Source organism: Oncorhynchus mykiss, chromosome 19, assembly GCF_057628025.1.
Source record: "Oncorhynchus mykiss isolate SJ-2025 chromosome 19, ASM5762802v1, whole genome shotgun sequence".
In the NCBI taxonomy this organism is placed as follows: Eukaryota; Metazoa; Chordata; class Actinopteri; order Salmoniformes; family Salmonidae; genus Oncorhynchus; species Oncorhynchus mykiss.
In genome coordinates, this window is record NC_143040.1 from 36,520,687 (window position 1) to 36,537,068 (window position 16,382).

The window sequence follows — 16,382 nt, forward strand, 5'->3', positions numbered from 1 at the left end:
TTGTTTTCTAGTTCCTTGATTTGATCTGTGATTGGTACAATGATTGGTAGTGCATTTCTAGCATATATGTATATACATATACATATACATATATTTTCAAATGCTATACTGTGTCTGTAAGCCAGGTTGTTCCATTTGTGCTCTTCCATGTATTTTTCTTGTTGCTCGTATATCATGTCATCCAACTACTGACACCACGCTTCCCTGCCATCTCAGAATATATATTGATGTACCTCAAGATGTACCTGCCGGGGACTAGTAACCGAAAGGTTGCAAGTTCAAATCCCCGAGCTGACAAGGTGCAAATCTGTTGTTCTGCCCCTGAACAGGCAGTTAACCCACTGTTCCTAGGCCGTCATTGAAAATAAGAATTTGTTCTTAACTGACTTGCCTAGTAAAATAAAGGTTAAAATATATATTTTTTTTTAAGAATCAGGAAGTGAGATTCCAGCAGCTGGGCATTATGCAACCTCAAGAAAAGTTTGTCATGGTTTTGTAACAAGTTTGCCAATCACGATGTCTATGCCTAAAAATAGCACATTTTTGTAGTTAATATCTCAGTCAATAACATTACATTCTAGTAACTTCTCCTGAGCAAGTTAGTACTATTGGATTAACATAAGGGCAGGTACATGAAGTTACAGTCAAAAGGTGCGTTATGTCATGTTATTCTTCAGACTTGGGAGGTGTCCGTGGTGATGAGTGGAAGTGTGCTGGACGAGCAGCTGAAGAGGGTGCATGCACAAACGGCGCAGACAAGAGTTAGATCATTCAGAAGCCTCCGTCCTCCTGACCTGTCCACTGGAGCCCTCTCTGCCTCAGGAGACAGACTGAGATGTGGGACATGCGTATCACTGTTTGTCCTGACTTGCCATTACCTTTGAACATGACAATGATTGCTGCGGCAAGTCATGATTATGATGGGGTGTGTTATTTTTGAATGTTTACACTGGTGTGTTCTGAGGGTTTACGTCCATATTGCACTGGTGAATATATATATATATATATATATATATATTATACAGAATTCAAAAGCTTTGTATCAGCGCATTTCTTTATTTGTTTTTACACTTTTGTACATTTTAATAAACAGGCTTACATTTTACACTTCAGACTCTTTTTATAATTTGTTTTCTAAAATGATTGCACAATTTCCAAGAAGGGGACAGCCAAAAAACTTTGCAAGTGGTCAACCACGAGTGAGTATAGTACTATAAACCACACATGTACTGTAACTATTCTGAAAATAAGTTCCATAGCAGATTTATATATTCCACAAAAATAGGGAAAGTCAGACAAAGTGATCTTTATTTGAACTCAAAACTAAAGCTTTTATTCTGAGACTAGTACACAAGTTCCAACACACAAACTATCCTACTATCTGCAAGGCAAAGTGCTTTAGTCAACGCTTCGGGAATAAGCTAAAGCACATGACTAAAAACATCAGTCATGAATTGTGAAACAGAGAGAGAATACATCTTTTCACAATCGATTGCTGACTCCCACCGAAGCGAACTCATTTTTTTTATCACAGTTTAAATCTACAGCTATGCGGCCTGAGCCCTCATTTAGACTAGATAAGACAGTCATTGCAGAAACACTGAACAAACAAGCTCCCATGTCCAGTGTGGTAGAATGTAGATAGTGATACCACATGCAGCTCGTGCCACTTTGGATTAAAGAGAAACGTGACCAAATGGTGGTGATCGACTCCGAGATAGGAAAGTGTTCCAGGGAAAAGGAGTGTGCGTTGGTTTCACATCACATGCGCTCTCTCAAAGTGCAGGACAGGAAAAAGAGTGCAGTTATTTTTTTCTTTGTTGATGAAAGGAAAAAACACCACAGCTGTGGAAAGATTCTTGGATGGGTTGTCTCCCCTCTTTGATCTGTACGATACTCAGATAACTTCTAAGGAGTATGTAATAGAAAAGGGTTAATATGATCAAATCAGTTGATTCACTTCATACTTAGCTTAGACTCAGAAGCACATGCCACAAACATGATTGAAAGGCCTTAACTATGCAATCAGCTTCATGGTTCGAATCACACACAGTCTCTCAAGATTCAATCATCTATTGGGGTGTGGGGTGGTGATTTGCTATGGGGGTGCCCACTGCCCAGCCCACCCTTTCACTCCTGAAATTTGAACCATAAGCTCTTTTGTTCAGGACTCGAGTGTAATATCTACATAGCATAGAGCGTATAGATGAGCTGACGGAGGATCTGGTAATGAACTCTCACCTGCTCGCTGATGGGACTGGATCTCCTCCATGCCTGTCAGAGTTCTCAGGGACCTGAATGAATGAACCAAAACGTGCTTGTCAACAAATACAGTACATCACTTCTGATGACAAGCATCACAAGACATGATCAGACAGACAAACATAAATATACTGTGGATATACCTGCGTTCTTTGAAGGCCACAACAGGAACCATGTCTTCTGTGTCACAAAGACCTAGCTTGGACGGCTTGGTCCCTGTCCCGACCTCTTCTAAAGTGCCTTTGATATTCTTAACAGGTTCAGTGTTCTCTTTTGGTTGGGCTTCCTCTGGAGAGGAAGAGTTACCGTTTGAGTTCCCATTCAGGATAGGCTTCTGCATGAAAACAAAATAATGTACATTTGGTCAAGGCAAAGGCGAGTTCTGTTTATTTTTTTAAAGTAAAGTATGATTAATAACGTTGGTATTTGAGGCAGTGTTTTGCTAAAACCACTGTACCTTTGGGATGGAGTTCTGCATGAAAGTAATCACATCAGTGTGGTCAAGGGCAAGTTTGGTTTGTTTTTTAAATGGTTAACAACTATGATACTTGTAGCAGGAAAATACAAGTGTTTTTTTGTTTCATTTTAAGCCAAAGATGGGTAAACATTGGGAGGTGTGGCAGAACCCGAGTGCTTCAGGGCAATGTTCTTACTTCTTTCCTAGTTCTCCTCATGATCAACTCCAGTCGCTGAAAACAAAAAGAGGTCTGTTAAAAGTCTTGAATGCTTTTATGATAAACTATCACCCGCTAACCTCCCTCCATCCCATGTATTGAAGTTCCCCATGAGCTCCACTGTACAGGGATCATGGTTGCTGCTTGTAGTCAATTGTACACAATATGGATCCACAGATTATCTTAGAAGCATTTCAGGATGATCAGAACATTTCTCTCTGTCTCTCACCTTTTTTCTCTCCTGTCGTTGTTCCTCCTCCTCCTGGAAGTGTTTTTCTCTCTCCAGCCTCTGCTGCTCTGCCTTCTCCCTGGCCTGGGTCTCCTCCTCCTCTCTCTGGGACACAGAGAACGGAAAGGTCAGAACGGGACAATGCATTACTTAGTGTTTCAGTTATATATCCATCTATATCCTTTGAAGGTACATAAATATCTGATGGCAATCTGACCAAAGCACTTTCTAGCACTGTACAGTATTCATAGACCACATCCCTCACCTGTTTCTGGAGGAGAGCAGCTTCCTGCATGGCTCTGAGGGCTTTCTCTTCTTCTGCACTGGCTCTCTCCTCCTCTGCATGTTTCTGCTCCTCTTCCTCCCTCCTCTTCCTCTCCTCTACCAGCCACTTGGCCTCAGCCTCTAGCCGTGCTCGCTGCTCTACCCTCCTGCGTTCCAGCTCCTCTCTGCCTCGCCTGTGATCCCACATAACATAACATTTGCATAACACCACACCATACATCACATTACTATACAAATGAATCTGAACCTCTGAACACATGCTAAATGCCCTCTTGGACTCCCTAAGCTGACAAATAGGTCCACAAGACACAACTGCATACTTGTATTTTACACAAAAAGATTACTCAACAGATTGTGTTCATACTGGGAAGATTAATGTTGGGTCATTCGAAAGAGAGATGGGAAGATGTAAGGTGTCCCTCCCTCCGTACCTCTCAAACTCCTCCCTGCGCAGGCTTTCCTCCTCCTCTCTCTCTCTCTTCAGGCGGGCCTCTCTCCTCTTCTCGGCCAGGAGACGTGAGGCCTCCTCTGGGTCCATGGTGCCAGCAGAGGGCCTTGGGCTGGGAGTGGCTCCAGGAGGGAGGGCTGAGGAGGTGGACATGTCATAGGAGTCACTCTGAACCAAAACACACTGATCCAAATTTCCTGATTGTTTTTCAAAGAGTAGAACTGGATATTCTTCATTGGAATTGACCCCAACCCCACACTCAAGAATACAATATCTGAAATGTACCTAGAAAATATATAGTAGTTGATGGTGCTGTACCTTTCACTTTCAGATGCTCACCCTCATCTGCACTGCCTTCAGTACTAAGTGTGGTTTCTCTCTGAGTCTGAGGTTCTGGGGAGTGTAGGAATGGTTGGACCTGGTCCCACACCGCAGCTGGGGTCCTGATGGGCCGTGAGTTCCCAGGGGACAGGGTAGGGTTGGGGACTGGAGCCCCAGGAGAGATGGTCTGGCTGGCCTGTGAGTTCCCAGGGGACAGGGTAGGGTTGGGGACTGGAGCCCCAGGAGAGATGGTCTGGCTGGCCTGTGAGTTCCCAGGGGACAGGGTAGGGTTGGGGACTGGAGCCCCAGGAGAGATGGTCTGGCTGGCCTGTGAGTTCCCAGGGGACAGGGTAGGGTTGGGGACTGGAGCCCCAGGAGAGATGGTCTGGCTGCCCTGTGAGTTCCCAGGGGACAGGGTAGGGTTGGGGACTGGAGCCCCAGGAGAGATGGTCTGGCTGGCCTGTGAGTTACCAGGGGAGAGGGTAGGGTCGGGGACTGGAACCGTGTCCTCCTCTGGTACAGGGTCCAGTTCCAGCTCTAACTGCTGTGATAGGGGCTGTCTGATCACAGATGTGTGTCTGATCACAGGTTTGCTGGGGGGAAAAAGAAGCGGAGAAGACTTTTGTTTAGATAAATAAGTAAACAACATCAAAAGGTGAGGGTTGGTTGCACAATATGCACAATATACTCAACAGAGTGATATCATTGTATGAAAGAAAGAGTCCGTACAGTAGTTTGTGTGAAAACAACATCCAGACACAATAACAGATGGACGGACAGTCATACCGTTCTGGGGAGGGCACTGTTGCGCTGCACTGTGGGTTTGTGGGTAACACTTTCACGCCAGTGTTGGGTAGTGGGTTTGTGGGTAATGCTTTCAAGGGAGCATTGGGTATGTGAGGCTGCTGAGTATTCCTCCTGGCCGTCCTCTCATTTTCCTCCTGCTGTGCTGCTTTTAACTTCGTAATAAATCAACAGGCATGTTACAAGATTATCTTTCTGCAGTCTTTTTGGGACTGCAGAAAGACATGAAAGTGATTGAGGCTTATTGCCAATAAAGGGTGTGACAATTAATATAATTTACCCAACAATATAGCATAAATATGATAGTAAAATGAGTCAGAAGATATAGAATGGAATAGAGTCCGTTTATTGTCTTCCTCCAAGGACATTATTTCCCACAAGTTCGTACATTACACGGAGACAAACCAACAACACCATCCCACCAACCCAGTCGACCCAGACATTTACAATCATCTCTATGTTTACAATGACATTTCCAGCGGGCATTACCTGTGCTGCATTGATGGATCTATGGCTTGTACGGCTGGGACTGGGGGAGGTGGCTACCTGGTAGTTTGCCTGGATGATAGACCGGTAGTCAGCCCGGTAGTCTGTCCGGAGGTCTGCCTGCACCAGGTGGTGGTCAGTTGTGCCAGAGCGGCGTGGTGATTTGTGAGAGTTGGTGGCAGTGGCAGGCATGGAGTGGCATGAAACTGAACGGGGACAAATATGGACAACTGAACCAGTGTGTTTGTTTGTTTCATTGTTGTGGAGCAATGGAGTGAGGGTTAGCAAGTGATACAGTGAAAGAATGTAAGTGAGTCCAAAAATGGTTGAAAAAAGAAAAATAAGTAGAGTTAGTAAATTATTTACTTGAGAAGCCTTACCATTTTTTTGTCGGAATGGAAATACTATGTCCAAATATCCATACATTTGAACAAAAAAATACACTATTCACGTGTTCTTTTTTTCTTAGATTGAGATCTGGTCTACATCATTTTCTATGAATAACTGCTATTCTACATTCTGTAGAGTACCTTCTTCTTCTCTTGACTGACAATTATGACTCCTGCTCCTGCTCCTGGCTAGGTAGGAGCAGGTCGGGGTGAGGAGGCGACTGACCAGAGCCCTCTCCCAGGCAGTCAGGGGGGAGCGGCGAGGAGCTACGGCAGCAAAGCCAAGCGTAGTGGGGGGAAAGCCAACACACAGGGACAGAGATAATGGTAGAAAATACAGGACAGAGAAAGAAAGGGTAGGAAATAGGAGGAAAGGGTTGAGGGTTAAAAGGGTTAAAAGATGTTACAAGGGTGAAAAATAAGTTTGGTAGCATAAGGGTTAAGAGGATGAAAGTCAAAGAGACACTAAAAAGTAGTACACTAAATAGGAGTAGTACACTATATAGGAGTAGTACACTATATACAGTTGAAGTTGGAAGTTTACATACACTTAGGTTGGAGTCATTAAAACTCGTTTTTCAACCACCACAAATTTCTTGTTAACAAACTATAGTTTTGGCAAGTTGGTTAGGACATCTACATTGTGCATGACACAAATAACTTTTCCAACAATTGTGTACAGACAGATTATTTAAATTCTAATTCACTGTTCCATCACAATTCCAGTGGGTCAGAAGTGTACATACACTAAGTTGACTGTGCCTTTAAACAGCTTGGAAAATTCCAGAAAATGATGAATGGCTTTAGAAGCTTCTGATAGGCTAATTGACATCATTTGAGTCAATTAGAGGTGTACCTGTGGATGTATTTCAAGGCCTACCTTCAAACTCAGTGCCTCTTTGCTTGACATCATGGGAAAATCAAAATAAATAATTGTAGACCTCCACAAGTCTGGTTCATCCTTGGGAGCAATTTCCAAACGTCTGAAGGTACTACGTTCGTCTGTACAAACAATAGTACGCAATTATAAACACCATGGGACCACGCAGCTGTCATACCGCTCAGGAAGGAGACGCGTTCTGTCTCTTAGAGATTAATGTACTTTGGTGTGAAAAGTGCAAATCAATCCCAGAACAACAGCAAAGGACCTTGTGAAGATGCTGGAGGAAAAAGGTACAAAAGTATCTATATCCACAGTAAAACGAGTCCTATATCGACATAACCTGAAAGGCCGCTCAGCAAGGAAGAAGCCATTGCTCCAAAAGCGCCATAAAAAAGCCAGTTTGCAACTGCACATCGGGACAAAGATCGTACTTTTTGGAGAAATGTCCTCTGGTCTGATGAAACAAAAATAGAACTGTTTGGCCATAATGACCATTGTTATGTTTGGAGGAAAAAGGGGGAGGATTGCAAGCTGAAGAACACCATCCCAACAGTGAAGTATGGGGGTGGAAGCATCATGTTGTGGGGGTGCTTTGCTGCAGGAGGGACTGGTGCACTTCACAAAATAGATTGCATCATGAGGATGGAAAATTATGTGGATATATTGAAGCAACATCTCAAGACATCAGTCAGGAAGTTAAAGCTTGGGCGCAAATGGGTCTTCCAAATGGACAATGACCCCAAGCATACTTCCAAAGTTGTGGCAAAATGGCTTAAGGACAACAAAGTCAAGGTATTGGAGTGGCCATCACAAAGCCCTGACCTCAATCCTTTAGAAAATGTGTGGGCAGAACTGAAACAGCGTGTGTGAGCAAGGATGCCTACAAACCTGACTCAGTTACACCAGCTCTGTCAGGAGGAATGGGCCAAAATTCACCAAACTTATTGTGGGAAGCTTGTGGAAGGGTACCCAATACATTTGACCCAAGTTAAACAATTTAAAGGCAATGCTACCAAATACTAATTGAGAGTATGTAAACTTCTGACCCACTGGGAATGTGATGAAAGAAATAAAAGCTGAAATAAATAATTCTCTCCACTATTATTCTGACATTTCACATTCTTAAAATAAAGTGGTGATCCTAACTGACCTAAAAGGGAATTTTTATTGGATTAAATGTCAGGAATTGTGAAAAACTGAGTTTAAATGTATTTGGCTAAGGTGTATGTAAACTTCCAACTTCAACTGTGGGAGTAATACACTATATAGGAGTAGTACACTATATAGGAGTAGTACACTATATAGGAGTAGTACACTATATAGGAGCAGTACACTATATAGGAGTAGTACACTATATAGGAGTAGTACACTATATAGGAGTAGTACACTATATAGGAGCAGTACACTATATAGGAGTAGTACACTATATAGGAGTAGTGTGACATTTGAGATGCAGCCTTTATTAATTTACCGCTCTTGTTGTCGGTCTTCCTTCCTCGAGAGCCCTGGCTGAGTCTCTGCTTAATCCTCTGGCTCTTCTCCAAGGTCTTCTTCACCACAGACTCATAGCGCTCCTTCAGACCACAACACAAAACTCAGTGTCAGTGATATAGTAGTCTCTTCCCACATCCACTGTAGGTACTGAGTTTGACTAGTGATACAGTAACTTGGTTCCAAAATCCATAACATCACATTGAGCCTTAAAATCGTTTAGTTTCAGATATGTACGCAAAATGTGGAACACAGTATCTGTAGATTTTCTTCTCCGTGGAAAAACTGTTCTTATTTGAAAAAGCTGTAAAGAAACACTGATGCCCACAATAGACACCTAAACCGAAGTAACTGTTGATCCATGCTGACCCAGCATGCCGACCTGGAACCAACAGGACCCTGAACAACTAGGAATAAAGTGACAGATAATAAACAGTAGCAGCAGCGTGTGTTGAGTCAAAAAAAGTTAGTGCAGAAAGGGTCAATGCAGATAGTCCAGATAGCTATTTGGTTAACTATTCAACCAAATATTTAGCAGACTAAGTCATAAATCTGCTAAATATTTAGTTGAATAGTTAACCATAGCTACCTGGACTATCTGCATGGACCCTTTTTGCACTAACCTTTTTTGACTCGTCACATACGCTGCTGCTACTGTTTATTATCTGTCACTTTATTCCTAGTTACAGTGCCTTGCGAAAGTATTCGGCCCCCTTGAACTTTGCGACCTTTTGCCACATTTCAGGCTTCAAACATAAAGATATAAAACTGTATTTTTTTGTGAAGTATCAACAACAAGTGGGACACAAGCATGAAGTGGAACGACATTTATTGGATATTTCAAACTTTTTCAACAAATCAAAAACTGAAAAATTGGGCGTGCAAAATTATTCAGCCCCTTTACTTTCAGTGCAGCAAACTCTCTCCAGAAGTTCAGTGAGGATCTCTGAATGATCCAATGTTGACCTAAATGACTAATGATGATAAATACAATCCACCTGTGTGTAATCAAGTCTCCGTATAAATGCACCTGCACTGTGATAGTCTCAGAGGTCCGTTAAAAGCGCAGAGAGCATCATGAAGAACAAGGAACACACCAGGCAGGTCCGAGATACTGTTGTGAAGAAGTTTAAAGCCGGATTTGGATACAAAAAGATTTCCCAAGCTTTAAACATCCCAAGGAGCATTGTGCAAGCGATAATATTGAAATGGAAGGAGTATCAGACCACTGCAAATCTACCAAGACCTGGCCGTCCCTCTAAACTTTCAGCTCATACAAGGAGAAGACTGATCAGAGATGCAGCCAAGAGGCCCATGATCACTCTGGATGAACTGCAGAGATCTACAGCTGAGGTGGGAGACTCTGTCCATAGGACAACAATCAGTCGTATATTGCACAAATCTGGCCTTTATGGAAGAGTGGCAAGAAGAAAGCCATTTCTTAAAGATATCCATAAAAAGTGTTGTTTAAAGTTTGCCACAAGCCACCTGGGAGACACACCAAACATGTGGAAGAAGGTGCTCTGGTCAGATGAAACCAAAATTGAACTTTTTGGCAACAATGCAAAACGTTATGTTTGGCGTAAAAGCAACACAGCTCATCACCCTGAACACACCATCCCCACTGTCAAACATGGTGGTGGCAGCATCATGGTTTGGGCCTGCTTTTCTTCAGCAGGGACAGGGAAGATGGTTCAAATTGATGGGAAGATGGATGGAGCCAAATACAGGACCATTCTGGAAGAAAACCTAATGGAGTCTGCAAAAGACCTGAGACTGGGACGGAGATTTGTCTTCCAACAAGACAATGATCCAAAACATAAAGCAAAATCTACAATGGAATGGTTCAAAAATAAAAATTTCCAGGTGTTAGAATGGCCAAGTCAAAGTCCAGACCTGAATCCAATCGAGAATCTGTGGAAAGAACTGAAAACTGCTGTTCACAAATGCTCTCCATCCAACCTCACTGAGCTCGAGCTGTTTTGCAAGGAGGAATGGGAAAACATTTCAGTCTCTCGATGTGCAAAACTGATAGAGACATACCCCAAGCGACTTACAGCTGTAATCGCAGCAAAAGGTGGCGCTACAAAGTATTAACTTAAGGGGGCTGAATAATTTTGCACGCCCAATGTTTCAGTTTTTGATTTGTTAAAAAAGTTTGAAATATTCAATAAATGTTGTTCCACTTCATGATTGTGTCCCACTTGTTGTTGATTCTTCACAAAAAAATACAGTTTTATATCTTTATGTTTGAAGCATGAAATGTGGCAAAAGGTCGCAAAGTTCAAGGGGGCCGAATACTTTCGCAAGGCACTGTATATGTACAGTACCTGTTAAAAGTTTGGACACTCATTCAAGGGTTTTTCTGTATTTGTACTATTTTCTACATTTTAGAATAACAGTGAAGACATCAAAACATGAAATAACACATATGGAATTATGTAGTAACCAAAAAAGTGTTAAACAAATCAAAATATATTTTAGATTCTTCAAAGTAGCCACCCTTTGCCTTCATGACAGCTTCGCACACTCTTGGCATTCTCTCAAGCAGCTTCACGAGGAATGCTTTTCCAACAGTCTTGAAGGAGTTCCCACATATGCTGAGCACTTGTTGGCTGCTTTTCCTTCACTCTGCGGTCCAACTCATCCCAAACCATCTCAATTGGGTTGAGGTCGGGGTGATTGCAGAGGCCAGGTCATCTGATGTTGCACTCCATCACTCTCCTTCTTGGTCAAATAGCCCTTACACAGCCTGGAGGTGTGTTTTGAGTCATTGTCCTGTGGAAAAACAAATGATAGTCCCACTATGCACAAACCAGATGGGATGGCGTATCGCTGCAGAATGCTGTGGTAGCCATGCTGGTTAAGTGTGCCTTGAATTCTAAATAAATCACTGACAGTGTCACCAGCAAAGCACCCCCACACCATCACACCTCTTCCTCCATGCTTCACGGTGGGAACCACACATGAGTAGATCATCCGTTCACCTACTCTGCGTCTCACAAAGACACAGCATTTTGGAAACTAAAATCAAAAATTTTGACTCATCAGACCAAAGGACAAATTTCCACCTGACTAATGTCCATTGCTCGTGTTTGTTGGCCCAAGCAAGTATCTTCCTCTTATTGGTGTCCTTTAGTAGTGGTTTCTTTGCAGCAATTTGACCATGATGGCCTGATTCACACAGTCTCCTCTGAACAGTTGAAGTTGAGATGTGTCTGTTACTTGAAATCTGTGAAGCATTTATTTGGGCTGCAATTTCTGTGATCTTGGGCTGCAACTTATGAACTTATCCTCTGCAGCAGAGGTAACTCTGGGGCTTGCTTTCCTGTGGCGGTTCTCAGGAGAGTCAGTTTAATCACAGCGCTTGATGGTTTTTGCGACTGCACTTCAAGAAATTTTAAAAGTTCTTGAAATGTTCCGTATTGACTGACCTTCATGTCTTAAAGTAATGACTGTCGTTTGTCTTTGCTTATTTGAGCTATTCTTGCCATAATATGGACTTGGTCTTTTACCAAATTCTCTGTATACTACCCCTACTTTGTTACAACACAAATTATTACCTCAAACGCATTAAGAAGAAAATAAATTCCACAAATAATATTTTAACAAGGCACACCTGTTAATTGAATTGTATTCCAGGTGAATACCTCATGAAGCTGGTTGAGAGAATGCCAAGAGCGTGCAAAGCTGTCATCAAGGCAAAGGGTGGCTACTTGGAAGAATCTCAAATATAAAATATAATTTGATTTGTTTAACGCTTTTTTGGTTACTACTATGTGTTATTTCATAGTTTTGATGTATTCACTATTATTCTACAATTTAGAAAATAATAAAAATAAAGAAAAACCCTGTAATGAGTAGGTGTGTCCAACCTTTTGACTGGTACTGTATACTACATAACTACCTCAATTACCTCGTACCCCTGCACTTCGACTCAGTACTGGTACCCCGTGTATATAGCCAAGTTATCATTACTCATTTTGTATTTATTATTACAAGAACTCACTGATTCCTCCTTCATTCTCTGCCTCCTCTTCTCCTCCACGGCGGTGCGCCTCCTCGCCTCCTTCTCTCTCTGCTCCTGAAGCCTTCTCTTCCTCTCCTCCATCTGCTGCTCATAGTGACGCATGGCCCGCTCCTCTCGAGCCAACCGGCCCAGCTCTCTGGAAACTACAAGCACATTTAGTTTTGTTTGATTTATTCAGTGGTTCTCAACCCTCCTTTGGTTATGGAGCCCTCAATCACATTTTGCTCTCCTCCGAAGTTCCACTTCATGTAGGGTTGACCGGGGTCGGGTGTCACACTTTTTAGTCTTGTGTGTATTCCTCAGCACCAGTATATCTTACAAGACTCTTTTCCATATTATGCATTTTATGCCTTTAGAATAACATGACATTTTGAGTACATTTGTGTGTGTATCTGTATGTTTGCACATACATGTGTGCGTGCCTGTCTGGATGCGTGACAGAAAATATATGCGTGTGAGAGAGAGGCAACGAAGGGGGCTCTTTATAGCAACAGCACAAAAGAGCTTGGGATGTATTGTATACTGGCAGGGACAATGTTGACAATGACAACCAACCCCACATTCCATGTGACAACCATCCCCCCCAAAGCTAATTAAGGTGCTAGTTACCACAATGGATGGCCTAGGAACTTGTTTGAAATATGGCTCCCCTTTTCAACAGACATAATTGTTCCCGAATGCTTCCATAATTCAAACATTTAAATAGAAAATACCAATAATTTATTTATTTAACATCACCTATGAAAAACACAAAATACCCTCAGCTCAATGTTTTGAAATGCTGACATGAATTGACCAGGTGGATGAGTTCTTTCAAAGAATTCACACATTTTAGATTGGGACTAATTAGCACTGTGACAACCAACCTGTGAGACAAACAACCCCGGTCTCCCCTACAACTGATCATTAGGCCTATGTTCTTATGAGTCTTCCCAAGTACCGTCTGGGTATAAGGCAAGGTACACCCAGTGGAACTAGTACCTCATATTGAGAACCAGGTTGAGAACCCCATCATCATGGGTGTTGGCTACATACCAAGCTGTTTCTGATGCTCCTCCCTCCGCTCCAGAGCAGTCCTCCTCTTCTCCTCCTTCTCTCTCTGCTCCTGTAGCCTCCTCTTCCTCTCCTCCAGCTGTTGTTCATAGAGACGCCTGGCCCTCTCCTCTCGAGCCAACCAGCCCAGCTCTCTGGACACTGCAAATACATTATGGGACTTATTAGCCACAAAAATTACCAGTACCCTGGTCCCAGATCATTGTGCTATATAGCTAACTTCTAATGAAATCATTTGGCATGACAGTTTCCATGGAAGCTGGCAAAAAGACAGCACAAATAGACATGGACCAGGTTCCTAAAATACTTTCAAGAAATTACAAAAATAAGTGACAAACAATTGAGTGGTCTCATAGGTGTATTAGCTGTACCGTCATCATGTGTGGGTACACATACCAAGTTGTTTCTCATGCTCCTCCCTCCGCTCTTTCGCTAGTCTCAGTCTCTCATCAACCTTCAGTGCCTGTGGGCCTGGAATATTAGAAAATATGTCCCATTCACTCTACATCAAGTACATACATTAAACAGTATGAGTTTGCTGACATTACTTATCATGACAGGGAGCTCAAGATGGTTCTACTGTAGCTGAAGCTTGGTTCAAATGAACTGTCACTATTTCTTTCAGTCAGAAAATATGTTTACAGTTGGGGGACTTTTTTTTAGACTTAAAGTTAAGACATTGGGGGGAAAAAAGGACAATGTCAGGTTGCACTCAAACTTTTGTAAGGACAAAGCATGAAATTGATAATGTCTTGATAACGGTGATGCACGTCAGAGGAAGCCCACTCATGACAGATGACCCACAAAGAACAAGCAGTACCCCAGGCACTGAGAGAGAGAGCGAGAGAGCAAGAGAGAGAGAGAGAGAGAGAGAGAGAGAGAGAGAGAGAGAGAGAGAGAGAGAGAGAGAGAGAGAGAGAGAGAGAGAGAGAGAACTGATGTATGACCTGCTGGGTTTCCATGGCTACTTGTGTTGTTACTGATCACAGCTGATTTGATGGAGGCAGGGACACATATGACTGCTCTCCTCTTCTCTGAATTACGGGGCTTCATGTCGTCATTGCCTTTTTCTAAAACGAAATAAAGAATAAAAGAGAACATACTGTTCAGGTCCCTCTGACTTTTTCAGCTGACTCAAATGGACTGTTATTTAGTCAGAATCGTTAATGAGATGAGAATAAGAAATGATAAGTACATGTTTATGACAAGTATAACTGCATCATTATGGTTTATACCTGCTGGAAAAGTATGAGACATGACTACCTCAGAAAAAGAGAATCTTAGTATAAATTGCTTAATTCTAGAGGTAGGTAGGTCATATCATTCCAGTTGTCAGAAAATCGACTGGTCGTACTAAGCCTCTAGGCTGAATGCTAGCTGTTAATAAAAGAGCTATTATAATGTGCCTGTTCCTGTTGTGCCTTGCAGGGGTAAACAAATGCCAGCACCTGACACAAGTCTTCATGGAGATGGCTCAAACAAACAAGCAAATAGAGACCGAAGACGATAAGAACAAAGACATGCTTCACAGGAGGTCGCTAAATAGTGATGTGAATCTTGGTGCAAGAGACGTACACCAGAAATGATCTTTGTCCTGCAAGAGATGGACACGCAAAAAGGATCTTCCTTGACACTCGACGCCATAACAATGGGCATGAATGTATCTTACTAAATCGGGCCTATAATGAGTGTTGATGTTTACCACAGTAGAGATAGAGGGGGGATTCAATAAGCTACATCAATACCTCATTGTTTACAAAACAAAATGGCAGTAGAGAATAGGATGAACGTCTATGTAGAAGATCATCTGATCCATGGACATTTCCAAATTCCCCTGCCGTACACGCTACAAAATAAATCTAAGTTAAAAAATAATGACTTCATTATCTGGCCTAGATACATGATGGACCATCTCCCCACTGAGGATGAACAAGAAGGGAGAGGTTGATTCTGGCTGGGATAGCCTGTCCTGTATACAAACACAGTGGACAGTAAAGCTACAATACCGACCTCCATGTCATTCCATAAACAGAGTGAACACTCCACAGCAAATCTACCGTACTCACCATATCAAATAAACAGCTACCCACCACCCTGCATCCCTGCTTTTCTATAAACACAGTCAAAAATATATATAATATCAAAGCCACAGTACTCACCTCCCTGTCTCCCGGATCTGCTGTCCTTCTGGTTGTCTTGATTATCTCTGGTAGAAAGCCCCTTTCTGTCTTCTTGGGATACTGGCTTCTTGCTGGGGGTCTCCCTCTGTTTCTCCTGTATCACGGCCATGCTACTGCTAGGCACAGAGCAGGGCATACCACAGCTCTGCCACACAACACTCTCCTCCTCCTCTCCTCCTTTTATATTTCTATTTTAAGATGCCTGTACTTTACCGACGGTCCTCCTGGTCCCCTGTGCTCACTATGCAGCTGACCGACTGCCTCTTGCTTCAGCTGCTTGCTCATCTGGGCATTTCAAACAAATAGAAGAGAAAAAGGGAGGAAAAAAGACCCTTTGGGGTAAACTGATAGGACCAGCTGACTTGCTGGATTCTGGCTGGCTAGATCCTGCATCCAGGTCCAGTGAAGTGGAAAGCACAGATATGCATAATCCAAATAACACTGAGAAAAATCTGTGAGAATATAAAAGGTTTTTCCTCTCTCCCAGTTTCTATGAGGGTCCTTCACAAGCTATATTAGAGACATGGATGCTATATAGCTTTAGTGAAAAGCTCTATCCTCCTTTCTCTGGGGCTGGCTACTGTACGGTTACTTCCCTTTTGGATATCTCTCACAGCTCACAGACTCTGGAGTGCTACTCTGATCTCTTTAGCTACTGTCATGTACTGCCGTCCTGTCACTTTAATTCAACCCATCCCACCACCCACTGCTGAATACAAGCAGCAATAGACCCGCATCCCAAATGGTACCCAATTCCCCATGTGCTGCACTACATTTGACCAGGTCTCACGGTCAAAAGTAGTGCACTACATAGGGAGCCATTTTGGACTGAACCAGAGCCAGCTAA

General features: G+C 42.7%; 1 protein-coding gene across 7 annotated transcripts; it reads right to left on the reverse strand.

The window, feature by feature from the left end:
- Nucleotides 1-1,036: 1,036 nt before the first annotated feature.
- LOC110497599 (uncharacterized) lies at nt 1,037-16,365 on the reverse strand. Of its 7 annotated transcripts, none has more exons than XM_090209591.1 (17): nt 15,515-16,365; nt 14,303-14,425; nt 13,752-13,826; nt 13,338-13,496; nt 12,282-12,445; nt 8,253-8,355; nt 6,040-6,165; nt 5,513-5,715; nt 5,006-5,178; nt 4,217-4,812; nt 3,882-4,035; nt 3,431-3,623; nt 3,166-3,270; nt 2,916-2,951; nt 2,406-2,596; nt 2,242-2,294; nt 1,037-1,908 (listed from the first exon to the last, which is right to left on the reverse strand). In XM_090209591.1, the coding sequence occupies exons 1-17, from the start codon at nt 15,669-15,671 to the stop codon at nt 1,898-1,900; spliced, it is 2,622 nt and encodes an 873-aa protein (XP_090065717.1). In that variant the 5' UTR covers nt 15,672-16,365; the 3' UTR covers nt 1,037-1,897. The 7 variants fall into 7 exon arrangements, with proteins under 7 accessions (XP_090065717.1, XP_090065718.1, XP_090065719.1 ...); XM_090209592.1 differs by having other exon boundaries at nt 4,238-4,812; nt 5,513-5,739; nt 15,515-16,318; XM_090209593.1 differs by having other exon boundaries at nt 5,570-5,739; nt 15,515-16,195.
- Between the last annotated feature and the right edge of the window lie 17 nt (nt 16,366-16,382).

Excerpts from the sequence above, each read along its gene's own strand:
- LOC110497599 (XM_036954568.2), bottom strand. The coding sequence starts at position 15,671 with ATGCCCTGCTCTGTGCCTAGCAGTAGCATGGCCGTGATACAGGAGAAA. Across the intron at positions 3,624-3,881 it reads CGCAGGGAGGAGTTTGAGAG|GCGAGGCAGAGAGGAGCTGG; the intron begins GTACGGAGGGAG and ends GTGGGATCACAG. Across the intron at positions 2,597-2,915 it reads TGAGGAGAACTAGGAAAGAA|AAGCCTATCCTGAATGGGAA; the intron begins GTAAGAACATTG and ends GTTTTCATGCAG.